The sequence below is a fragment of the Malaclemys terrapin genome, chromosome 12 (genome assembly GCF_027887155.1).
Source record: "Malaclemys terrapin pileata isolate rMalTer1 chromosome 12, rMalTer1.hap1, whole genome shotgun sequence".
Lineage (NCBI taxonomy): Eukaryota > Metazoa > Chordata > Testudines > Emydidae > Malaclemys > Malaclemys terrapin.
In genome coordinates this window covers 18029130-18056230 of record NC_071516.1, presented here as the reverse complement: position 1 = coordinate 18056230, position 27101 = coordinate 18029130, and the positions used below count along the sequence as shown (strand labels likewise).

The window sequence follows — 27101 nt, the reverse complement described above, 5'->3', positions numbered from 1 at the left end:
TTTCTCAGTAGCATTAACTGAGATTTGGAAGGCACATAATATATCCATCATGAACTCATCCCCCTGAGAAACTATCAACACATGTAGCTTCTGAAGATTAAGGACATTTTCTGAGCTGAAAGACATTTCCACTAATGACATAGACTCTCTTGATGAGGCTGATGTGTTGCGTGGACAGAAGCTGAATTCCCTTCAGCATTTTCCAGTAGATCTATTTCATGTCCATGAATCTTTAAGAAATGAACAGTGATTTAACTGGGATGTGAAAGGAATCCCATAAAGTAATGACATGCAACAAAATAAGAATTTCCACCCAGAACATCTTTCCCGACAATGCCTTACAGTGCACTCTACTACTGTTTCATAAGTAGATTTAATACTGGTGAAGAGTTCTAGATTGGCAACACTGGTGTCCTCTATCCAGAAGTCAGGCACAGCAGGGGCATCAACAGTGCACGCTTAACCCTATTCTTCCAGCGTGCTTTCATACTGACCTGAAGGGACCATTTCTAGGTAGGAGAGGCTATTTCAGTCTCCAGGCCTAGTCAGTATTTAGTCTGGCTTCAGAGAATGGAGATTAGTGCCAATTAGAATTTTTATCACACACATACCTGAGTATGTGGGAGGGAATTGAAACCACCAGACCATTTCGAAAAAGGCCAATAAATGTTCTGTGGCACCTTCTAGACTAACAGACGTATTGGAGCATAAGCTTTCATGGGTGAATACCCACGTGCATCTGACAAAGTGGGTATTCACCCACGAAAGCTTATGTTCCAATACATCTGTTAGTCTAGAAGGTGCCACAGAACTCTGTCGCTTTTTACAGATCCAGACTAACACAGCTACCTCTCTGATACTTGACACCAATAAATGGTCATCAGATAATAATGACTTGGGTTGCAGCTGAGCTGGGTTAGATTTGAACCTCTAGCTTAGAGGCATTTATTCAAACGTCTTTTCCCTTTTCTCCATGTATAAAGCAACACATTCTTTATTAAAGCAAAGCAGGAGAAACTGGCCCTATGGAAATTCCATTCATAGGCACTGCCATCTCTTGGCATAGAACCCATCACTAGCACTCAATGCCTTGCACCAAAAGCTACGGAAGAGAAGAGAAACAGAAGTCAGAGGTAGGGTGCCCAGATGTCCCGTTTTTATAGGGACAGTCCCGTTTTTGGGGACTTTTTCTTATATAGGCGCCTATTACCCCCCCACCTCCTGACCCGTTTTTTCACAGTTGCTATCTGGTCACCCTAGTCAGACGGTGCTAAAATTCCATCATATCACTAGAACTGCTATCTGACAATCAAAAATGTCTGTCTCTATCTGAGATGTTTCCATAGCAACTATGTCCATGGTATTTAAATAGTGGCACATATCCCATCTGTCTTTGAATGAAGGCACTGAGGTTTCAGGAGTCGCTTTAATATTTGCAGAATATGCTGTTCTAATATATTGATGGGCTTTTAAAATAGAACACAGACTTCTATTTGCATGTCATTAACTTGCAGCCAATGGGTAAGTAGCTGCATAGATCAACACAGACTGGTAGAAATCCACTTTAAAGTATCATATTTTCCAAAGACTTAGGAATTCACCAACCCCCACTCAGCACAGGCTGACTCAGCAGGCGAGACTTACCGGACATGGATGGAAAAGCAGAAGGCACTAAACTGTCTGAAAGAAACTCCAAGCATGTGGTCTGAGTGAAAGAAAAGGTCAAGGGGCGGGGGGAAGGCAGCAGGACAAATCTAGGCATAGAAAACCAATGGCCTTCCAGAAGCAATATCTTTCATTCTCTTTTAGGGCTCGATTCTCTGCTATGCCCAGCTTCCACTAGGTGCAGGAGAGGAGATCCCTGATTCTCTGACCCACCCTGGTCACAGGTGAAAACAGCCCAGAGACCATTCCCCAGTTGGGGATAGTTAGAGGATATCATCCACTAGCCACTTTGGCCATCCACATCCAGCATGTCCCCAACATGCCCACCAGGCTATGCAAAGGCAGGTGTAGGAGCCAGCTCCACAAGCTCTGCACCCACTGGGGACTCCCCCATACAGGCAACCTGCAGGAACTTTCCTGAACAGTGCAAAGAGAGTGGAACAGGAGCAAGAATCCGGTTACTACTCTCCTGTGTGTGGCCAGTGTTCTGAATCCTTTGGAAACTCCAGAGAATCTAAGGAACCTCAGATTTTCAGGCTCCACCACTCTGATAAACACAGCTGGGAGCCAATAAAGCAACCAGCCACAATGTGGAAACAAGGAAGCATAAATATTACTAAGGTCCTTGATCAGGAATGCAAAGCAACCGCATTTTTAGATCCCCACTTCCTCTGGCCTGTTTACCCTATCAGATACCACCGCAGCCGTCTTTCTATGCACAGTAATGTTGCTCACAGTCCCAGTGTAAATTCAAAGACTGAACAGACACCCAGTCCTCCCCAAACTATCCCACATAAACAAATGTATATATTGCAGGAGCTGAGACACCATTCAAACCAGGCTTCACAAGGTCTAGATGTGACCAGTCTTATGTCCAAAGATACACCAGAGCTGGTGGCACTGTAGGATAGGGTTACCATTCATCCGGATTCCCCCGGACATGTCCGGCTTTTTAAGCTAAAAATAGCGTCCGGGGGGAATTTGTAAATGTCCGGACGTCCCCCCCATGCAGAGCACGCGCGGCTAACAGTGCTGCCGGCCGGACGGTGTCACTTACATGGGGCTCCGACACTCAGCCAGGGGACAAGAGGCAGGGAGGCTTAGGTAGGGGGTGGAGTCCTCGGGGGCAGTTAGGGGAAGGGGTCCCAGGAGGGGGCAGTCAGGGGACAAGGAGTGGGGGGAGGGTTGGGGGTTCTGAGGGGGGGAGTGGGAAGGGGCAGGGGCGGGGCTAGGGCAGGATGGGGCGGGGCTCCTCCCGTCCTCTTTTTTGATTGCTGGATTATGGTAACCCTACTGTAGGACAAAGGCTATTGTCATCTCCCAACTATTGCTAACAGAAAGGAAAAAAGTATCAGAGGGGTAACCGTGTTAGTCTGTATCCACAAAAACAATGAGGAGTCTGGACTCCTTGTTGTTTTAGTAAGGAAGAAATGTTCATAGCAGTCTCCATTGTCCTCCATTTCTGCATTTATGCTCACACTCTTTTGTGTATGGAAACCCAATGTGAACTCAGCCTGCACTTGGTTTGCACACAAAACAGTTTCAGTGTGTGTAAATCCTAACAGTTGTGCCCACAAATGATAGTGTGTGAAAACCAGCAGGCACATGTGATTGGGCGTGTGCAAAGTTGCACAAGCACAAATGGAAACATTTGACACTGAAAACTCCAATCAAGTGTCTGGGGGAGTGGCGGTGAATTAGAGAAAATACAATAGGATCAAATAAACAAGCAGTGGTTTAATAAAAGGAGGAAAAAGGCAAGGAGTCCACACCTAGGTAGTGATAGTTTTCATGCATTTGGGACTAATGGACACAGTAGTACAGTGTCATTCTGTGACATACAGTGGCGCTACAACATTATGCCTGGCAAAGGCAGATTCCCCAGCCCTGATTGGAACATATATTTTCTTACTTCACTCCCCACAAAGGGACCTTTCTTTAGAGATGGAAGGCAGTTGCTTCTTTTATTTTTTTGTATTAATAAATGAATGTGATTCTAGTAGAAGGTATGAGACTGGCAGCCCAGGAGACTGACGACTTCTGTTTTAACCACAAAACAGGTACAGCATGGGCAGTGCAAGTTCTCCCATGCTGGCCGCCTTTGCCTATGTGCCTCAGTCCTGACCCAGAGGGGCCACTGCTAGGGATAAGAAGTAAGGTCAGTCCTCATTGCCCATTGGTTCTTTGGCTCATCTGCTGAGATTGCCAACAAGGAGGCCAATTAGTGCTAACAGGAAGGATGTTTTTTGCAATGTTACCTGTCAATTGGGAACTGAGCTGAGACACCGGAACACATTTCAGACAAGCTGCCAAACAACAAGAGGTTGTAATCCCTCTAGACACAGGTAGATTCAAACAAGTGACCTAGAGATGAAAGGCTTGATAGCCCATTACTCATCCCCTGAGCCATCCAACACCCCCAGAATAATGATATAACTTCTGTTTGAACACAGCTTTTCAGGAAGTGGCTAAAATAGCACTCAAGAGTGGTAGCCGTGTTAGTCTGTATCAGCAAAAACAACGAGGAGTCCTTGTGGCATCTTAGCACTGACTCTTCTGAGTAAGCATAAGGGACTCTCAAGCAGAACGGCATTACAGAGTCAGTACATCTCCTTTTCTCATCTACCCAAACCACTGCAGTAATCACCCATCTGTTAGACTAGAGCCAGCCTTTGACTACACCTACAGAAGTCATTCATGCACATAGGGTGGAAGTTAACTTTTAGATATGCAAACTCGGAGGGCAGAAGTGAGAGCGTGAGAGCCAGGGCTGGAAGCAACCCAGGAACAAAGCAGCCAGCCGGGGAAATTCTATTCTAAATGGTACCTTTAGGAGAAGTGGATATTTGCAAATTCTCTGAATTGGTGTCAGCAGATAACCCTCTAGTGGAATGTCTGTCGTCTTTCTGCCTCCCAAAAGCATGCAGCTCTGTAAACAGAAAGGAAAAGAAACATCATCATTGATACAAAGCTCCCATACACTCTTGGATAATGACTTTATAGTTCCATAGCACTGTTCACACATTCGGATCCCAAACCATATTGTACAGGAAAGAGAATCACTTCATCACCATTGAAAAGCAGCCACTCCCTGAAAGGCAGCAACTGTTTTTCTGCTGCTGTTAACACTCTAGAGCATTTCAGAACAAGAAATGAAGAAGAATGCTGCACCCTATGAACACTGCATGCACAAAGCCAGGGAGACACAATGTCATTCCCAAACCGTGGTCAAGAGTTGCTGGAGGAATTCTGATAAATTTTCAGGACAAGTCAGAGCTGGGGGCCAGTCGATTGTAAATTGCATTGTGGTAGTGCCTAAGCACCCCAGTCACGGACTAGGACCCCACTGTGCTAAGTGCTCTACAAACACACAATGAAAAATTGTTCCTAACCCAAAAGAAACAATAATACTAATAGCAACTGAGTGGGAGTGAATCCTGCATAACAGGTCCCATCAGCCCTCTGCAATGATGTTCTTTTTATTTTTTTTCTTCCACATTTTATATCCTTTATTCCAGAGGTGGGCAAACTACGGCCCACGGGCCACATCCGGCCCGCATGACGGTCCTGCCCAGCCCTTGAGATCCCGGCCGGGGAGGCTAGCCCCCGGCCCTGCCCCCGCAGCCTCAGCTCGCCGTGCCGCCAGCGCTCTGGGAGGGGGGGCTGTGAGCTCCTGCCAGGCAGCGCGGCGGTGAGAGCCGCCAGGTGTAGTGTATTAAATTGCTCTCCGTAGGAATGTGCTACTTACGGAGCACCAGGACTGGCAGCTGTAAGTAGAACACTGTAGGTAGCACATTCCTACGAGGAGCAATTTAATGCTTGACACCCAGGTAGGGAAGGCTGTGCCTCCCCAAACAGTCTGGCCCCCGTCCCCTCCCACTTCCCATCCCCTGACTGCCCCCTCAGAACCCCCAATCCATCCAACCCCCACTGCTCCTTGTCCCCGACTGCCCCCTCCCAGGACCCCCGTCCCCTAACCACTCCCCGGGACCCCACCTCCTATCCAACCTCCCCTGCTCCCTGTCTCCTGACTGCCCCAACCCCTATCCACACCCCCACCACCTGACAAGCCTCCTGGGACTCCCACACCTATCCAACCGCCCCCTGCTCCCTGTCCCCTGACTGCCCCCCAGGACCCTCTGCCCCTTATCCAATCCCCCCACTCCCCGCCTCCTTACCATGCTGCTCAGAGCACCTGGACTGGCAACCGTAAGTAGCACATTCTTATGGGGAGCAATTTAATACACTACACTGGCCCTCCATACAGTTTTGGACCCCCAATATGGCCCTCGGGCCAAAAAGTTTGCCCACCCCTGCTTTATCCAGTATTTTCCTTTTTGGTGTTGGAGCCCAGCTCCTTCTGGAAAACAAGAATCGGTCTTCACTTCCTAAAACTACCTGCTCAGTTGGAGCACTGACAACACCTGACAAAACACCGACATGCAAGTCATGCTGAAACTCAGTGGATAGAATGTGAAAGGATGGGAAATGCTTCATGAAGATGCTACTAACTGTGGCGGGAGATTTATGTGTGCAAGTGCTGATGACACAAAGGAGGGAGTTAGATGCTCAAAGCTCTCTAGGCATCAATAGGAGATGAGCCATTATGGGTAAAGATGGTAGTGTGGAGTTCTTAATCCAAAGATAAACATTATACTGACTGAGGTTCAGAACATGTCAAACAATGTGAAGGGGGAAATGTGCAATCAGCAAAAGGAACCCAACTAACTGTCATTACTCGATAGTCCTGCTGAACTTAATGTGACCTCTCATGTGAGTTAGTGCTCACCTATATAAGGCTTACACCATTGGGCCCCAAGGATATCGAACCCAAAAGGCTAAAAGAAGATGCACTCATTAAAGTTATGGCCAAAGTTTGAGCTGCAGGAAATCAAAGTCCATTGCATCCCATAGACAGTCTCACTGCCTAATCATCATGTCTGAACCCACCGTTTGGTTCCAGGGTATGTTTTGTTTACCCTATGGGACATATGATTAGGCTGTGAGACTGTCTATGGGATGCAGTGGACTTTGATTTCCTGCAGCTCAAACTTTGGCCATAACTTTATTATACTGTTCCTAATGAGTGCATCTTATTTTAGCCTGCAGTTTCCAGACAGAAAAGGGTAAATGGGCATGTCTGTACCCAGGATAGGGCAAACCCATCCAGTTTTGGTTAGACATAGTTAATGAAAGGGACAATATAAACTCTCCACAAACTATACACTCAGTATAGTTATTGCTGATACAAGAAGTAAGAAAAGTAAATCCAAACCCAACCAAGTCCAGGTAAAAGGGTCAGAGTTGTTCCATAACTCATTCAAAGTGTATTTGAAAGACTCACAAAACCTTCCAGTCAACCAAAGTTAAGTTTTATGTTTGTAATGACGCCTCAAACAAGCCAAGCTTCACCTGCTTTGTTCATTAAGAACATTTTCCTAGTGCATCATTCATTATAGTGGCCCAGAAGCACTCTGAGCATTGGTGCTTTTTTGGCTGTAGGTTTAATCATCTCTCTATTTTCAGACAGCCCTCACAGACACCATTTATCAACAGCCCCGAATGATAATTTTTCATACAATCTCCTGCACAATAACCACTCTCCAGGCTATTCTAGATCTGTGGTGCTTGCTACCAGCTCACAAAGCTCTCAGTTCAATTTTCCAAGAGTCTCGTGTGATTCAGTCCTTCCCAGGCCTCTTCTCCGCCCATCACTCCAACACCGGATCAAAATTGCCATTTAAATCTTACTAAGTTTTCAGATATATTCCCAGATCTTCTGAAGCTGGACTCTATATTTCACCAGCTGTGAGAGGGCACCCAGGCCAAATCCATTCACACAAGCAATGCTTTGTATTCTAATGTAGCCCTCATTGCAGGGTGACATTATAACGTGGGCTTTCATGGGAGATTGGGGGTGGAAGAAATTATAGCAGCCACAGCAAAGCACAGGCTTTAGTGTTTTCCCCATATTTACAGCTATTTTAAGAATCTTTTGAATCCAGGTGCTACAGAAAACGACAGTTGGCAGCACATCATCTCTTACTCTGGGCCTCCTGCCCAGTTTGCCAGTTGAGGCCAACAACATAGCTAATGCTTTTTGTCTCTGTTGGCCCAATTAGTAGGTGCAGAGAACACTCTGAAACAATGGTCATATGCACTTTTCTCTCTAGACCAGGGGCAACCTTCGGCACGCGGCCCATCAGGGTAATCCGCTGGCAGGCCGCGAGACATTTTGTTTACGTTGACCATCCACAGGTGCGGCCCCCCACAGCTCCCAGTGGCCATGGTTTGCTGTTCCCGGCCAATGTGAGCTGTGGGAAGCGGCGGCCAGCATGTCCCTGCAGCCCGCGCTACTTCCCGCAGCTCCCATTGGCTGGGAACGGCAAACCATGGCCACTGGGAGCTGCAGGGGGCCGTGCCTGCAGACAGTCAATGTAAACAAAATGTCTCATGGCCCGCCAGCAGATTATCCTGACGGGCCACGTGCTGAAGGTTGCCGACCCCTGGTCTAGACCTTCTCCCAAATAATTTTTCCTTTGCAGTGACACACAGAGGAGCCAACAGGCTAGAAGGAGACACTTCAGTGCTTCAAAAACACAGTGACATCATGGGACTAACTCAAACTCACAAGAGTGAAGAGGGCCTAAATACTTAAGGGAATGAACTCTTGTTCTCCATGCTTCCTGTTAGGTCTAGGAATTGTGGCTGAAAAGTGCCCAGAGGATGAGGGCCTACCTGGAAGGGATATTCATTCAGAAGGGGCTTCTGCTTCTCTATTTAATCCGGAAGGACTAGGCCTTTGGCAGGTGGGAGACAAGTTAGGAGTGGAAGGGAATGAAGCCCTCATATGAAGGACCACATTTTCAAAATGGCAGCCTCCTTTCTACCTCAAGGCATGCAGTAAGAACTTAGGGTGATTCAGGATGTTAGGCTATCAGCTGGTGGCAACTCTCACTCCCAATACCTTTGCCCATGGTTGGGAACAAGGGAGAGATGACCTGGAATCAAGGAAGATGGGAGGAGGATGTTGGAGGGAGGAAATGCCACCAAAGAAACAGAAAATAATCAAGAAGTGCAGTTCACTTTTTGGGAGGGAGTTCTGTCTATTGGCTAGAGCATGGAGTGGGAAATCAGATTCACTGGGGTTCTAGTCCTAATTCTGCCATTGACTTGTTGGGCAACTCATTTAATCATCTGTGGGACAACTCATCTCTGGGCTAAATGGGAACAACCTCGTATTGAAATTGCTCGTTCCAGGGCTGAATTTAGTTCTGTGACTCAGTTTGCCAATCAAAACAATGGACATATTAATATCTACCCTCCCAGCAGCTGTAAGGCTTGAATAGTTCATGTCTGTAAAGTGCTTTGAGCCCCTGGGACATGAAAGGTTCCTTGTAAGTACAATACAAAGTTGGATTGTTAAGTGCAAAATGCTAGAGAAGATGCTCACCAGGAGGAATGCTCTCACTGCTGGAATCTTGTTCAGTTCCATTAGGAGCCTGAGTGCTTTCTCATGGTTGCTGCAATATTCCTCGTATACAAAGAACTTGTCTTTCTGCAAGAAAAAAGTAACACATGTTGACTCAGAGTATGATTGTATGGACAGAACTGGTTTGCGTATTTTCTCTCAGAATAATACAAATTAAATATTTTACAAAGGAGTCTGAATTTAGGCACAACATTAACAATAAATGGAGGTGCTCCTCTAATTCCTTAACTACCGTGCTGTAAATATACATGATCCTTCTGGCCATACACATGATGTCACGCCCACAAACTGAAAGAAAATCTCCTTGTTAAAGTACAAGAAGCAGCTGGTAATACCATGTTCTACTTTATTTAAACCACAGGGTGAGAGTGACGGTAGAATTTTTTCCAGTGTAATAGATTAGAGATGCTGAGCACACCGCAAACATAACTTATTTGGAGAACAACATGGAATATTTTACAGAAAAGCAATAAAAACCATTTCCAGCACCTTGCAGTTTAAAGGCTCTTGTGCCCTAGGGGATGAAAGCTCCATGCACCCTTCCATATCCAGGGACCAGACACAATCTGTCCCAAACTATGAGATGGGCACTTTTAGAAGCAGTATCTTGCAGGTATTGGTCCACATAGATCTTCCTCCGCAAGCTGCAGATTAGATACTTGCAGACTTTAACAGCTTTATTTATGTTGATATGCACAGATCCATGCAAAAACTATGGCTGTTTGAAACAGTTAAGCCACATGGATCCGGAGAAATATTAGCTGCATTCCCTATGACCTCATGGAAGAGAAACTGTGTTTACACACTGATACAGGAGGCTAACTCAGCATTCAGGTCAACTGCTTCAGGGCCGGACACGTGCTCATGAACTGAGTAAAGTGCTGCTTGTTTTTATACCAAAGGATCACTGATCTGATGGGGCATTTGTTTCTCCTTTTATTGATGGGTGCAGAGCTAAGACTAAATTGATTTCTCCCCAAACACAATAATACCAATGGCATAGGGCAAACAAAGCAGCAGCCACAAAGAAATTGGAGTGGGACGTGGGCAAGCAGATGCTCTGGACCTTTATCTCTCAGCAGCATGGCTCACATCAGTATATGGCTTTAATCCTGGGGAGTTTGATAGAAAGGGAGGCTCCAGACCACCAGACACAGGAAAAGGCAGGCTGGATGCATGACACACATGGATGGAGGGAACTGGGAATCATGCTGATTGTGTCTTTAAAAGAGCAAGTTAAAGAAGGAGAAGCTGGGCAGGTGAGTTCCTCCAATATTTGCTCTTCTTGACTCCCTCATGCAGCTCCAGACGCACAGGAGCAGAACGCTTGAAAACTAGTTTCCTAGAAATAGCCTCCATTCTCATGACAGCATCTGTTTCAGATCAGGAGGCGAGCTTGTATCAATGCAACAGGAGCAAATGTCATTGCTCAGGTTACTGACTGCAGCATCATGCGTTCCACATTCTGAGAGCTTATATTTGTATCATGACAAAATCACCCTGCTAAACTTGACTCAATATAATAATTATACACACAGCAGAGTGCTTTCATCAAGTCCTTTCCAGCTGCCTTTCATGCATAAGACCAACAAGTATGAGAGCTATTCTTTAAATTACTCAGTGTCTGAAGTATTTAATTTCCTCTCTGGGTGACACTGAGGTTTCCCTCCTTCCCATCAATGAAGAAATGATCAGTTCCATAATTAGAGATGTTATCCCCTGGAATGCTGAACCTACAGTTACCACTACCTTAAAGTGCAATTATGGTCAGACAAGGGACTGTGTAAAAATGACACCTTCTTACTCAGCAGATCTGCTCCCCATGTGCATCCAGACCCAGAGATGCTGTACTGACAAAAATAAATTTTTACTGCTCTAAATTGGAATATTCCTAAAAGCTTTGTTCCCCCTCTGTTTATTCTCTCTGAGCCTTGCATGGAGTCCTTGGAGTGGGGAGAGAAAAAAGTTCCCCTCAAAGGAGCCCCTCAGCTTTTGGGCCCCGATTCATCAAAGCATTTAAGCACACATTTAATTTTAACCATGCGGTCCTTTCCATCCTTATTCAGGAACTTAAGCACATTCTTAAATGCTTCGAGATTGCTTGATTCCAGTGTACTTAGGGGATGCTGCATTAACTTGCCTCATCCTTGAGACAGCATTGTCTGATCATATTCACACAGCACCAGGCAAACAGCAGATGTATCTAATTCAAATTAATAGCAGCTCAGAAATCTGATGGAATCAAATAAACCAGCACTGCTGAACTGGAGGTTGGACCTACAAGTGGTGCATCTACACCCTATTTTTGATACTCTTCCTTTCCATCAGCCAGTAAGGCTCCTACCTAGACCTAGTGGCTCGGTTAGTCAGCAACCTGTCTTGTCTTCATCACTGCTGATTAGGGTGACCAGATGTCCCATTTTATAGGGACAGTCCTGATATTTGGGGCTTTTTTTAATATGGGCTCCTTTTACCCCCTACTCCCTGTCCCGATTTTTCACACTTGCTAGCCGGTCACCCTACTGGTGATCCAAGGCGGAATGAAGGCTAAGGCTGGCCTACAGTGCAGGTCAGTTGCCATAGATATACATCAATAGATGTTGCTTGGCTGACTTGTGCCTAACTGTTGTGACATTGATGGGAAGCCCCATTGTTCCAGCAGGGAGCAGTCATGTAAAAATAACAGAGAACTCAAAGTTCCATGAAAGCGCTTGTGTGTTGTGAGGGTTTTTTGTGGGGAGAAGGGGAGTTCTGTGCTTTGTTCAGACCATAAGTTATATGGAGGCAGATGCTGCTTGGCCTCTGAGGTTATATCACTGTCAGCAGGTAGTTCACTGTGATCCAGGAATCTGCACACAGACTTCCTGTACTGCTTCCACCCGACATGAATCAGCTCTGGCAATAACAGAGAGACCAAGCTCTCGCCAGCTCTGTGCATTTCTGGTCCGCAGACAGCCTGATGTTTCCATGGTCTGCATAAAAGAGCCTTTATGACAAGGAAACTCAGGGAAAACGTTTAGAGCTTAGAAATTCAAGGGAAATGTCAGAAAGAGACACCATTAGCCTGTGGGCACTTGAGTCCTGGGATTCTCACTCTATTTGCTGAATTTAGCATTTTTTTAAAAACAGCTATCTGCTGCGGGGGAACATCTGTGCTAACATCTGGCAGGTGACACGGAAGTGGCACTTGTAATCGGGAACAATGATAAACTTGCTATTAAGTCAGGTGATCATGAAGATACATGGGCACATTCAGGTCACAGGCTTTATCTAACTTCCTCACCACTAATCCCCTTTGGGTTATGCTGTGACTTGACCATAATGAAAAACAATGTGGCGAGAGTGATGTTTGGATTCACAAAACCTTTAGTGATTTTCATATGCAATTCAGGGTGGGAAATCCATCTATTCATTCTACTCTATTTGCTAGGGGGACCCAGAGACTTACAAGATTTATTTTTAGAATATTTGTTATCTCAAGGTTTTCTCCCTTCTGCATCTAGGTTGCTCACTTGTCAAACTGGCTAACAACATGTGCTATGGAAAAAGTGTCAGCTCTACAGCTATGTCCCAGAACTGCATCTCTTGGGGATCATTGTTGGCTTTTTCCCTTCAACGCCCAGAGTATTCCATCCTTTATTCTCCTTGTGACAAAATACTGCCCACCATTTCGCTGAAACTATGCAATGACTCCATGGAAAACTGCTGAGAACAACGGTACCTCCATAGTACAGCTTGCTCACACGTGCCACGACTTCACTAGAACAGTACCAATTACAGACATGGGGCACTGGTACCCTAAGCAAAGAGGGGAACTGGAGATCTGCTTTAAACCCAGGCCAATGCATTAGAAATCTCACTGCCAGTTGCCAGGGTATCATTATTTAAATCTGCATTGTGGCAAGACACTGGCCCCTGAGAATTAGCCCTTTCTGTCTTCCACATTGCTGCACTTCAGGCTGTATATTATCTTCTGAGCTCCAGCAGGACCCCACATACTAAGAGATTGCTTTCTCCCCCTTTGCTAACCTTCTCTTGGTCATTGCTTGCCTGGAACTAAGTGGTGATAGTACCTCCCAGCATTATTTCTGCATCTCCTTAGAACTGGAGCCCTAGGTGAACACACATAGCAATTATGGTTATGACCAGTTTTGACTGTATATTCTGAACTGGAAGGAGTTTGACTCACTGCAATGTATGGACTGCAGGCCTTTGTCTCTTGGGAACTGTGGGACAGAATCGTGTAGACATTATGAACAATGCATTGTACGGGCTTCAGTGCAAATTGATGCAGAATGTGCCAGTCCATTAGACTCCAATACAAGCGAAATTTGCAGTAGCACTCATCCATCTAGCATTATTGTCTAATCAGTGGTTCTCAACCAGGGGTCCGGGGCCTCCTGGGAGGCTGCGAGCAGGTTTCAGGGGATCTGCCAAGCATGGCCAGTGTTAGACTCGCTAGGGCCCAGAGCAGAAAGCCAAAGTCCCGCCGCACGGGACTGCAGCCCGGGGCACCAAGCCCCACCATTCAGGGCTGAAGCCAAAGCCTGAAGAACTTAGCTTCGTGGTGCCCCGTCGTGTGTGGCCCTGGGCAATTGCTCTGCTTGCTACCCTTTAACGCCAGCCCTGGCTTTTATATGCAGAAAAACAGTTGTTGTGGCACAGCTGGGCCCTGGAGTTTTTATAGCAGGGGAAGGGGGGCTCAGAAAGAAAATGGTTGAGAACCCCAGTCTAATTATTTCTCTATTACACATTTATGTATATTTCATTAATAAGGGGTATTCGATTAAGAATGAATTACTAAACATTACAATAACAAAGTTATATATGAGTGGTTTTCAACCTTTTTTCATTTGCGGACCCCTAAAAAATTTCAAATGGAGGTGTAGACCTCTTTGGAAATCTTAGGCCTGGTCTACACTATGACTTTAATTCGGATTTAGCAGCGTTAAATCGAATTAACCCTGCACCCGTCCACACAACGAAGCCATTTATTTCGAAATAAAGGGATCTTAAAATCGATTTCTGTACTCCACCCTGACGAGCGGAGTAGCGCCAAAATCGATATTGTCATTTCGAATTAGGGTTAGTGTGGCCGCAATTCGATAGTATTGGCCTCCGGGAGCTGTCCCAGAGTGCACCATTGTGACCGCTCTGGACAGCAATCTGAACTCGGATGCACTGGCCAGGTAGACAGGAAAAGCCCCGCGAACATTTGAATTTCATTTCCTGTTTGCCCAGCGTGGAGAGCACAGGTGACCACAGATAGCTCAGCTCATCAGCACAGGTAACCATGCAGGCCGATAATAGAAAAAGAGCACCAGCATGGACCGTACGGGAGGTTCTGGATCTGATCGCTATATGGGGAGAGGATTCCATGCTAGCAGAACTTTGTTTGAAAAGACGAAATGCCAAAACTTTTGAAAAAATCTCCAAGGGCATGATGGACAGAGGCCACAATAGGGACTCAGATCAGTGCCACGTGAAAGTCAAGGAGCTCAGACAAGCCTATCAAAAAACAAAGGAGGCAAACGGTCGCTCCGGGTCAGAGCCGCGGACATGCCGCTTCTACACCGAGCTGCATGCAGTTCTGGCGGGGGGCCGCCACCACTACCCCACCTCTCACCGTGGATTCCAAGGCGGGGATAATCTCATCAGCTACACCTGAGGATTCTGCGGATGGGGAAGAGGAGGAGGACGAGCTTGCAGAGAGCACCCAGCACTCCGTTCTCTCCAACAGCCAGGATCTTTTTCTCAGCCTGACTGAAGTACCCTCCCAACCCTCCCAAGCCAGTATGCAAGACCATGACCCCATGGAAGGGACCTCAAGTGAGTTTACCTTTTAAAATATAAAACTTGTTTTATAAGCAAGCATTTTTTAATGATTACTTTGCCCTGAGGACTTGGGATGCATTCGCGGCCAGTACATCTACTGGAAAAGTCTGTTAACGTGTCTGGGGATGGAGCGGAAATCCTCCAGGGACCTCTCCTGGAGGTACTCCAAAAGCCTTGCCACAAGGTTTCTGGGCAGTGCAGCCTTATTCTGTCCTCCATGGTAGGACACTTGACCACGCCATGCTTGCAGCAAGTAATCTGGTATCATTGCATGACAAAGCCTGGCAGCGTATGGTCCCGGTGTTTGCTGGCATTCAAGCAACATCCGTTCTTTATCTCGCTGTGTAATCCTCAGGAGAGTGATATCGCTCATGGTAACCTGGTTGAAATACGGGAATTTAATGAAGGGGACAGAGGTGGCCGTTCCTACTGGGCTGTTTGCCTGTGGCTGAAAAGAAATCCTTCCCTGCAGTTAGCCAAGCGCGGCGGGGGGGAATTAGCCCTGAGCTTTTCGCATTTGGCTAGCAGGGATCTTCCCTGTTACCAGCCACGCGGTGGGGGGAGGGGTACAGCGATCATCCCAGAAAATTCATGGTGGGGGGGTTAGTTTGGTGTCTGCAGGGATCTTTCCTGATACCAGCCATGCGGTGGGGGGAGGGATAAAGAGATCATCCCAGAGAATTGGATGGGGGGGGTTAGTTTGTTTTCTGCTGCTGAAGGTTAACAGGAAAACCGCAGCAGTCAGCGGGCTTTGCTTGGTATGTGGGAAAGGAGGGCGCAGAAGCCGAAAGACAAAGGCTTACCATGGCCGCATGCAAGCTGAATTCTGTTGCCCGGACCTGCGTCTGAGATCTCTAACACCAAAGCCACAGGCACTCAATATTAAGATGGAAAATGCGACCTTGTACTGAAATCACATATGCTATGTAATGTGAATAGTGTAGCTCACCGTGAAAGAGTATAAGCATTGTTCTGTAAAATGTATCATTTTAAAAACTTCTCTCCTTTTTTTTCAACCCTCCCTCCAGCAGCTGCAAATTTTTTAAGCCTCCCTCCTCCATCCCGAAGGCTATCTCAGATAAGGTGGCGGAGAAAGAGGACGCGAGATGAGATGTTCACAGAAATAATGGAATGCACCTGCAATGAAAGAGCTCATTTGAATGAGTGGAAGGACACGGTATCTAAATTTAGGAAAGATGCCAGTGAACGTGAGGTCATGAGGGACGCTTGAGATGAGAGGTGGCAGGCTGCAATGCTGGGGCTGCTGCGTGATCAAACAGACATGCTCCGGCGTCTGGTGGAGCTTCAGGAATGGCAGCAGGATAACAGACTGCCGCTGCAGCCGCTGTATAACCTCCCTCCCCCTTCACCATGTTCCATATCCTCCTCACCCAGACGTGTAAGAACGTGGGGGGCAGAGGCTCCGTGCACCCTCCCACTCCACCCCAGTGGACAGCCCAACCAAAAGGCTGTCATTATATTGAATTTTTTCAGTGGCCTTTTACTTCCCTCTTATCCTCCTCCCAAACCTCACCCAGATTGCCTTGTCGGTTCTCTCCCTATGTTTATAATCAATTAATAAAGAATACATGATTTTTAAATGATAGTGACTTTATTTCCTTTGAAAGCAAGCTGGGGGAAGGGGTAGGGTGGGTTCCTTACAGAGAATGAGTCAATAAAGGGGGCGGGTTTTCATGAAGGAGAAACAAACAGAAATTTCACACTGTAGCCTGGCCAGTCATGAAACTGGTTTTCAAAGCTTCTCTGATGCACAGCGCTTCATGGTGTGCTCTTCTAATCCCCCTGGTGTCTGGCTGCGCATAATCAGCAGCCAGGCGATTTGCCTCAGCCTCCCACCCTGCCATAAAGGTCTCCCCCTTACTTTCACAGAGATTGTGGAGCACACAGCAAGCAGAAATAACAATGGGGATATTGGTTTGGCTGAGGTCTGAGCGAGTCAGTAACGATCGCCAGCGACCTTTTAAACGGCCAAATGCACATTCTACCACCATTCTGCACTTGCTCAGCCTGTAGTTGCACAGCTCCTGACTACTGTCCAGGCTGCCTGTGTATGGCTTCATGAGCCATGGCATTAAGGGGTAGGCTGGGTCCCCAAGAATAACTATTGGCATTTCAACATCCCCAACGGTTATTTTCTGGTCCGGGAAGTAAGTCCCTTGCTGCAGCCGTTTAAACAGAGTAGTGTTCCTGAAGACATGAGCGTCATGAACCCTTCCCGGCCAGCCCTCGTTGATGTTGGTGAAACGTCCCTTGTGATCCACAAGTGCTTGCAGCACCATTGAAAAGTACCCCTTGCGGTTTATGTACTGGGTACCCTGGTGCTCCGGTGCCAAGATAGGGATATGAGTTCCATCTATTGCCCCACCACAGTTAGGGAATCCCCATTGCAGCAAAGCCATCCACTATGACCTGCACATTTCCCAGAGTCACTACCTTTCGTAGCAGCACCTGAGTGATTGCTTTGGCTACTTGCATCACAGCAGCCCCCACAGTAGATTTGCCCACTCCAAATTGATTCCCAACTGACCGGTAGCTGTCTGGCGTTGCAAGCTTCCACAGAGCTATCACCACTTGCTTCTCAACTGTGAGGGCTGCTCTCATCTTGGTATTCTGGCGCTTCAGGGCAGGGGAAAGAAAGTCACAAAGTTCCAAGAAAGTGCCCTTAGGCATGCGAAAGTTTCGCAGCCACTGGGAATCATCCCACACCTGCAACACTATGCGGTCCCACCAGTCTGTGCTTGTTTCCCGGGCCCAGAATTGGCGTTCCACAGCTATAACCTGCCCCATTAACAGCATGATCTCCAAAGCACCGAGTCCCGCGGTTTGATAGAATTCCATGTCCATATCCTCATCACTCTAGCCGCCGCGCTGCCGTAGCCTACTCCTCGCCGCCTGGTTTTGCAGGTTCTGGTTCAGCATAAACTGCATGATAACACGCGAGGTGTTTACAATGTTCATGACTGCTGTCTTGAGCTGAGCGGACTCCATGCATGCCGTGGTATGGCGTCTGCACTATTCACCCAGGAAAAAGGTGCGAAACGGTTGTCTGCCGTTGCTTCCCTGGAGAGGGGGGAGCATATACCCAGAACCACACGCGACAATGTTTTTGGCCCCATCAGGCACTGGGATCTCAACCCAGAATTCCAATGGGTGGAGGAGACTGCGGGAACTATGGGATAGCTATGGGATAGCTACCCCACAGTGCAGTGCTCCAGAAATCGACGCTAGCCCCGGTACATGGACGCACACCACCGAATTAATGTGCTTAGTGTGGCCGCATACATTCGACTTTATACAATCTGTTTCCAAAATTCGAATTATATAAATTCGGATTAATCCCGTAGTGTAGACATACCCTTAGTCTGCAGACCGCAGGTTGAAAACTACTGTTATACAATATTACTTGACGTGTAGTTGTAGCCGTGTCGGTCCCAGGATATTAGAGAGACACAAAGTGGGTGAGGTCTGGAAGAAGAGCTCTGTGTGGCTCGAAAGCTTGTCTCTCTTACCAACGGAATTTGGCCCAGTAAAAGATACTACCTCATCCACCTTGTGACTCTATACAATACAACATTTATACAAGAAACTATAGTCAGTGAGGTTAATGGGGTTATACACCAGGGCTGAATTTGGGCGAATGACTATATACTAACATTTCCGTTGAATCAATGCTATTTTATAAGAAACCCTGCAGTTTTCCAGCACCCCCAAGGGAACATCCTGTTTTAGTATCTCCAGTTAATAACTGTAAAATAAACATCTCCACATAATTGTAAAATAAACATCTGATCATTAGTATGTCCCATTGTCAGGCAGTGATACTAGTAGGTGTTCAATATATGGACCATAAGAACAGGTTAGGCAAACACCTGTCAGGGACGGTCTAAATGGACTTAATCCTGCCTCTGCACGGGGGGGGGGGGGGGGGGGGGGGGGGGTGTGTGTGTGGATTAGATGACCCCTTGAAGTCTGGTCCAGCTCTACATTTCTATGATTTGTTGTTCTCCTGTGTGTTTGCATAGCCTTAACATGGTGTGGCCCCACTCCTCACTACGGCCTCTGGGCACTACTACAATATAAATAATACATTCTACTACTAGTAATAATATTTACATGATTGTCACATCATAAATAAACAAATGTATGCAAAGGGAGCAGGTGCTGTGGTTTTATGAATGTAATGAATGACTGTATGAATTCTGTGCACTCAAACAGACCAGGTACACTATAAACTCTGGATCATCCCAGATTATTGAATGATGGAATAGATTTGAATGGAGAGTTGCTCCTGTTGAATAAAGTTATTAGCGTTCTCAGCAAAGATGTTATGTGGGAGGTTTCTGATTTTCAAACGCCTTGGGAGTGCAGTCGCACATAAAAAATGTCCATGCAACTGTGTGTTATTGTATGCAAATCAGGTAACTTTGCATGCAAATAGCATGTGAGTGAGATGCCAATCAAATTGTACACATTCATAATTACTTGTCTTGCATACAGAATTAGTGTATTTTATACAAAAATTAGTCTTGGGATTGCGCACCTAAATCGGGCCTTCATTATGTAACCAAGTTATTAAGGAGAATTGCTACAGTAGGAGTCTTAGTTTTGAATTTTCTGTCTTTTTTGGGTTTAAAATCCCAATCTTATTTTGTATTAAAACATAGAGATGTTTGCATTGATTCTATTTAGAATGGAGATGCTCTTTTAAAACTTTTAGAACCAAAGAAAATTAACTCTTAGTAAAATGTGATCAGCTAGATTAGAAGAAAAGAAAAAAGAAATTCTATGCAAGGGGAAGAGGAAGAATTTCTAAAAATACCTCCTTGTTTTGCTGGGTTTGATCTGGTTGCCATTGTTCCAGTCTCATTCACAAAGGTTTTTCCCACCCTATATAGTACGTTCATAAAAGATACACATTGTCATGGTACAGTTACCAAAACTAAGAGATTAGGGCTAGCTAAGGGACATGGGAGCATGTGACAGGAAACTGCATTTACAGATAGCATTAAGTCATTGTACTCACAAATTTTAAGAAAACATTTCCCAGTTCATGCTGAGATTGAGGTTCTGGTTGTAAACAAAATTCCAGGGCAGCCAAGAACTCCTTGTGAACGTCAAGAATGTCTTCGATGTTGGAAAACAGGATCTGAAATACCAAGAGAAATCCAGTGTTAACTGTTGATGAAGGTTGGGGTGTCTTATTAAAGTAGAAGTGCCTAAATACGGTGCCTATCTACTGCTGCCAGGAAGCAATCAAAATCAATAGGAGTGGCTGCATTTTAAAATGTCTCTGGGGTACGGATGATTATGTGCCTTTCACATTCTCAGCCTTCCCCCAGGGATTATCTTAGTTTTGCTTGTGCCATTGACCTATGTAAATAAAGATGAACTTTCCAAGGCCTGATAATCATCATCGGCCTTTGTCAGTTCTATAGAATGTTTCTCACAAACTCTCAAGAAGGTAAATGGGAAATACCATGTGGGCTCACAAAGGCCAAACTCACATTTAAGGAGACGGGCAAAAAAGTCCTCTGCCTTCCCCTCCCACTCATGACAAATCAACTTTCAGAGGAAACAGACATAAGAGGTCATTTGAACACGTCAGCACTTGTGGTCACTAAGGATCCTGTGGTACTTTTTGCACAACATGAGGGGCTAGCAATGATTTTCTAGGCAAACTGGAAGGAGTTATTATTCCTATCCTTTAAATAATTATGATACTATTCACTTATATACGCCATTTCGTCTGACCCTGCAATGCAGTGTTGCTGTGTGCTGTGAAACAGCAGCCATGTTCCACACCTTTCGTGTATTTGACTAGTGGACAAAGCATTTCCTTCAAACACAGGACCTACTTTTTCAGACCAAAATTAGGCATGTATTTACATAGTCATAACTGCACATTAAGGGCCTGATTCCCAGCTTGCGCACACACACACATGTGCACATGTAGATAAGGGCCTCAATTCTCTATTACCTTGCTCCTTGTGTTGCTATTTATACTAGAGCAAAATCAATATAACAATGCTACCAAATCAGAATAATAGCATTGTACTCCCACTTTGCACAGATGGAAATGGCCACACAAGCTGCAGGGTAATGGAGAATTAGGTCCTTAATTTGGATATGCACTATTGCGTGTCGGTGCAAGTTGGGCATTTGTGCATCCTTTTACTAGATAAGTATCTTGCTAGCCATGGGTGAACATGATTTCTGACTTTGTGTGAGTATCTATGGTAGTGAGCATGCACAACTGCTGATGTGCAAACACACACACTCAGTTCACGTCTGAAAAAAAGCCCTTGGGGTGTAGTATGCTGACAGAGTTCTCTGGGTGAAAGGTGCTACAAACATGCAAGCTGTATAATATTTAGTTATCACCATATGAAATAGGAAAAGAAACCATGAGTGGAAGTGGAAGTGCAGGGGCTGGAATGCTGCCATAAAGAGAGAGGAGTCCCGACAAACGAGTGGCCCAGCTAGGTTATAAGCATTGGCAGTCTCTAGAGGACAGGCTTAGCAGGCAGGCTGTATACTAGAGCCTCATCTGGGATATATGTGTTACACTATATTTTCCAATCCTTTCTTCTAACCAGGCCTGTGTCAAAGGGAAGGAATGCGGTGAAGTCAAGCCATTTCTCACACTGCAAACAGCCTAGCTCTGGCTTCATCAATAAGTGACACTCTTGTGATGTAAACAATACCAAAGAGAAATGGCTTCCACTGTCCAAACATTCACTGGGTGAAGTGCAGGAGACTCAGAAGCTTCCAGCACTTCCCACCCCACATTTTAGCTATCGGGCATGCTTTCAGGTTGCAATATTGTGCATTGGAATTTACCCATTGGCTATGATATCACATGCTTCAGCCTGAGTTAATGTGATATTAGCCACTCACGGGAGGAACCACCTTGAGCTCAAGTACTAACTCTCCCCAAGACAGGTATGAAGTCCATTTCCTCCTATGGCCAGTTTGTATCTGGTCCCTACCAGCATGTGCAAGATTGAGGATTCAAAGAGCCTTCCACTCTACATTAAGGATAGACACAACTGTGCCCCCTAAGGCAGTGGTGGGCAACCTGCGGCCCGCGGGCCACATGCGGCCCATCAGGGTAATCCACTGGCAGGCCGCGAGACAGTTTGTTTACATTGAGCATCCACAGGCACGGCCACCTGCAGCTCCCACTGTCCGCAGTTCGCCGTTCCCGGCCAATGGGAGCTGCGGGAAGCATCATGGGCCTCAGGGATGTGCTGGCCACCCTTCCCGCAACTCCCATTGGCCGGGAACGACGAATCGCAGCCACTGGGAGCTGCAGGCGGCCGTGCCTGTGGATGGTCAATGTAAACAAACTGTCTCACGGCCCACCAGCAGATTAGCCTGATGGGCTGCATGCGGCCTGCGGGCTGCAGGTTGCCCACCACTGCTGTAAGGTTCTCAAGAGGGCAGTGCCATAGTCCTCTGCCGCTCCACACTTGTTGGCTGGATGTGCAAAGGAGAGCATGCTGCATCCTCCTAATGGAACTGCATTGTACTTGCTCTCCCCTTTCACTGCAGGAGGCTCAGAGCTTGACTTAGAACAGGGGCTCTCAATCTTTTTCTTTCTGAGCCCCTCCCAACATGCTATAAAAACACCATGGCCCACTTGTGCCACAACAACTGGTTTACTGCATATAAAAGCCAGTGCCGATGTTAGGGGGTAGTAAGCAGGACAACTGCCCGGGGAAGCTACATTTTTCAGGCTTCATCTTCAGCCCCGGGTGGTGGGGCTCAAGGCCCCGAGCTTCAGCCCCATGTGGAGAGGCTTCGGCTTTCTGCCCTCTGCCCCAGGGAGTCTAGCCCTGGCCCTGCTTGGCGGACCCCCTGAAACCTGCTCACGGCCCCCGAGGGGCCCCTGGACCCCCGGTTGAGGACCACTGACTTAGAACACTGTAGCCCTGCACCATCCCCAATGCAGGCCTGTGTCTTAAAGCCACCATTTGGCTCAAAAAGAATAAAGCATTCCAACATGGCGAATTGGCACTATTGGCCTTTGAACAGCTCGCTGTGCTCAACCAAAGAAAGCAGAGGAAGGAGGAGAGGAACACAAGCTTCTCTCTCCACAGAGGGACTGTTTGTTTGCTTCCAGAAAATTCCCAGTGCAAATCCTAGCAGAACATACCACAGCTCTCCAGCTCAGCTGCAACTGATGTTATGATATGTTAGCCTCTGTTGCATGGCCAGGAGGAAAGCTGTGCCAGAAGGAGATTAGCAAGGAAGAGGAAAACATCTGTCAGGCATGACTTTACCCTACAAGGAGCAGTCTTCAAGGGGGTATTTTATGATCCAAGGAATATCTGCTGTGTAATATACTGTGTTCTGTGATGGCCAATGGAATCCAGGCTCCTTAGGTAACAAAGGTCATCTAAGGCTAAAAGGGGCAGAGGGGCCTTCCCTAACTTTGCTAAAAAGTCTGTTTGTTTGATATGAAGTTTCTATGTCCCAGCACTATGTCAGGGATCTGCAGCTGGGGACTTGCCTACCCACAACGGTTGTGTCGCTTTAGTTATACCGGTACAGTAAAAGTGGGACAACTCTCATAGTGTGGCTGCATTATAGCCATATATCCAGTGCTTTATACTGGGATAGCTATTCCCATATGGAAAGGTGACAAGCTATATGTATGTGAGGCACCTTTATGGTGCTATAACTGCATCCAGACTAGGGCTTGTATCAATATAATTATTTCAGTAAAACATCACCCCTCAAACCAAACTAGTTATATTGGTACAAAAACTGTGTGTAGACCAGACCTGGGACTGGTCATTTTAGAGGTGACACAACTGGTGTCCAAGGTTCCCTGAACTCTCCAACCACCTAAAATGTCAGCTGTAAGAGAAATCTACAGTGCTAGTACTGACAGTGTTATCCCAGCTGGTCCTAAAAGACATTTTCTTCCTTTGCTTTGCAGTGAATAACAGTCAAAATACTCTAAACTTCCCTCCAGACATTCGAACTGCAGGAAGAGGGAGAGGAGGAGAGAGATTCATCTTTAAACAGGCTTCCAAGCCATTTATACACTCTCCACAGTATGTGCCACCAGCCAGCCAAGGTGCTAGCTATCTCACAGCTCCCTGGTAACCAGAGACACAGAGCACAAGTGGGCACCTGTCTCCACAGGGCACCAGTGAGCAACACCATGGGGAGGCCAAGAAGAAAAAGCTCCTGGCTGCAGGAAAGACACTGAAACTGCTTCTGGTGGGAACAGAAAGGAGGAAATAACGTTCATACTGTGCTGCTATGAACCCGCCTCCACTGTAATGTAAACAGGCCCTTCATTTCCAAAGGGAAGCTCTGTTCCTGCAAGCTGGTAAAGATAATAACCATTAATAAGAAAGAGCCTTTAAAGACTTCATCATGAAAGTCCTCTGGGCACCTAGCGAAAGAATAAACCGAAAATATAATGGTGCATCCCCAGAGAGGTGCAATGGAACTTCAAGCACAAATCCATTTAATCACCAGAGAAAATGAGGAGTTTTCTGGATGGGCTGGTGGTTGTTGCACTTGATTATGAAACAGTCATAATTAGCACATGTTTTAATACTAAATGAATAATAGCAGCAAGAATAACATTCAGCAACACCTTTGTTCATTCGTCAGATCATCAAATTGGTGTGTGGGTTTATTAGTTTATTTTTTACATATTTTGCAGCACGCAGGATCTGTAGTCACTAGTCACTGCATGTGTTATTCCCCTGAACACGTGCTCTCTGCTGATGGGTAACACTTCTGCCTTGCTAACAGCCCAGGCTAGACTGCACAAGGAATGCTTAGGGACTCTCACCTTCACTCTGCCAACAGTGGCAGCCTCAGTTGCCCACCTGTCCGCTTCTTTCTCAAGCCTCTCCATGCTTTTCCCAACTCCCCCTTCCCCCATGCACAGGAAAAACTCCCTGGTAAAATCTGTACCCTTTTTCTTTAAAATCCCTCCTTCTAACCCATCCTGTTGCCTCCCAATCATTCCCATGTGGCACAGGTGGACTAAGTGGTGAGCTGTGACTTCTACTTTTTGGCTAAACTCTGTTCATTTTATTGTTATCTCATCTTGCCAACCCACCCCCACATCGTCTGGCTTGGTTTGTGCCACCCGTCTGTCCTGTCTGACATGTAGTTAGTGAGTTGTCTGCAGCAAGGCCTACTGTTACTGACCGCACACCGAATAGCACAACAGGGTCCTAATCATTGATTAGGGTCACTAGACATTACAGTAATACTAACATATGAAAGGGAGGAACCAACTCTGGGGAAAACAAGGGGTGTTAACCTCCTTGTTCATGTCATGATGAGGATGCTGCTGTCACCTTGGTCTATTACTGTCAGATCCTCTGCTCATTAAAGCTCATGGCAAAGCTTCCGTTGATGTCATTGCTACAGGAGCAAGCCCCAGTTCAGCTTATAAGCCTTAGATTAATGGCTGAAGCTCTAGAACTTCCATTTCTTCCTGCCACAAATTTCACTTGGCTACAGGTCCCAAAAATTGTTTTTAACTAAAATTCCTACAAAACAAATGTCACTCGCAACGTGTTCCTGAAGAACAAATGAAAAACAAGTGTGAATATGACCTATGGGTGTTTGATTTCTCATTCACTGAAATATTCATGAATAATTTCCCCCAGGATTCTCTGCCACTAATTATGAGTTCTTCACATAAACTAATAAAACTGCCAATAAAATGAGAAAGCTGGAAGAAGTACCTTGATATTCTCCTCTGTTATGTATTTCTCGGCTTTGTCCACAGCATTCTGTCTGATTCTGTGCAGAAATGCCTGAAGGAAGAGAAAAAGGGATTATTTTCAAATGGCTTAATACTGCTTGAGTTCACTGCTTGTGCCTTTTGGCTTTTCCCTAGCATCCAGCCACACAAGTACGATGTTATAACACAACGGACCGATCATTTCTGAGACTTGATTCTAAACCTACCTCATGTCATTACTAGGACTGTTAGACTGAGCTTAGCATTCCAGGTACATAAAAGGCATTTCCTTAAAGATGTTTGGTTTTTGTCTTGTGACAAATGTCTTTCCTCAGAAGCTCCACTGACTCTTTTTGACTTAAATATCTGTTAGCACCGGCAGACCAATGTGAGGAACTGTTTGTTTATTCTCTTGAAGGCTTCCTCTCTCTCCTCTGACTTGACTTTGGGAGGCAAAATGCCTGTCTCCCATCAAGATATATGTCAAGGAAAAGGACTGCAAGGAACAACAAAGGATGTTCATGTTGCAGAAGCTGAGGGCATGTCAGAGCTAGGAACTGGGGCTATAGACAATCTCAGTATACCCAGAACTTGGGGAAGGGAAATGGAAACCTGCAAATGATGCCTGGGTTGCATTTTCATTTCCATTTCATTTTACTTGGACTAGTTTAAAGGTGCAGTCAAAACAATGTCAGAACTTTTCACCCCTGCCCAGGCTCCCTCATTCAATACATCTCTGGTTGTGAAAGTCAATCCAATAAAAAGCTCAGGTCCAGATACAAATGGACAGTGATTCCAATACCCATCTTTAGATTTCTGTTCAGGTTACTGCTAGTGAGGGACTGTCTGCATTTACACTAAATATATCCGACCACAACATGTTTGATCCAGTTGTAAGGATTTAGCAGAGGACATTGGTGATGCAGTGATGGGGTTAAAAGCCTCCCTTGAGATGAGGAGAAGAGAATTTTACCCTTCCCCCTCCAAGGCATCTTGGCAGACACAGACAAACACTTGAAGGGGAGGCTGACTGAGTGGGAACCCAGAGGAGGGAATCTGCTGGGATCAATTAAAGTGGTACCAACATAAAAGGGGAGAGAGTTTTTCCTGTCTGTCCTTGTTAGTGGTTTCTATACGCACCTCCTACGCAAAGGGCTGAGCCCTGGGGAGTGTTGCAAGCAGGGGAAGAAGGGGCTTTTCTTACCCACCTGAGACAGAGGGGGATTTGTGTCATTCCTTTGTATGTATGCTACAAAGCTGTCCTGTTACTGAACGATAATAAAAAGCCTTTAAAAGCTGGACTCTTTCTGAGCAGTGTCTATGTCAGCTGACGCAGATCCAGCTAATTTTTGATTCGGC

The 27101-nt window shown here is 46.1% G+C and overlaps 1 protein-coding gene across 2 annotated transcripts in view; it reads right to left on the bottom strand.

Annotated features, from left to right (window-relative positions):
• The window catches only part of PREX1 (phosphatidylinositol-3,4,5-trisphosphate dependent Rac exchange factor 1), a 219720-nt gene that overhangs the window by 108181 nt on the left and 84438 nt on the right, over window positions 1-27101 (bottom strand). For both annotated transcript variants that reach the window (XM_054045980.1, XM_054045981.1), the window contains exons 2-5: window positions 25744-25815; window positions 20037-20159; window positions 9119-9223; window positions 4493-4594 (exon numbers count right to left, since the gene is read on the bottom strand). In XM_054045980.1, coding sequence (XP_053901955.1) covers window positions 4493-4594; window positions 9119-9223; window positions 20037-20159; window positions 25744-25815 — 402 coding nt within the window. The remainder of the gene's footprint in view (window positions 1-4492; window positions 4595-9118; window positions 9224-20036; window positions 20160-25743; window positions 25816-27101) is intronic.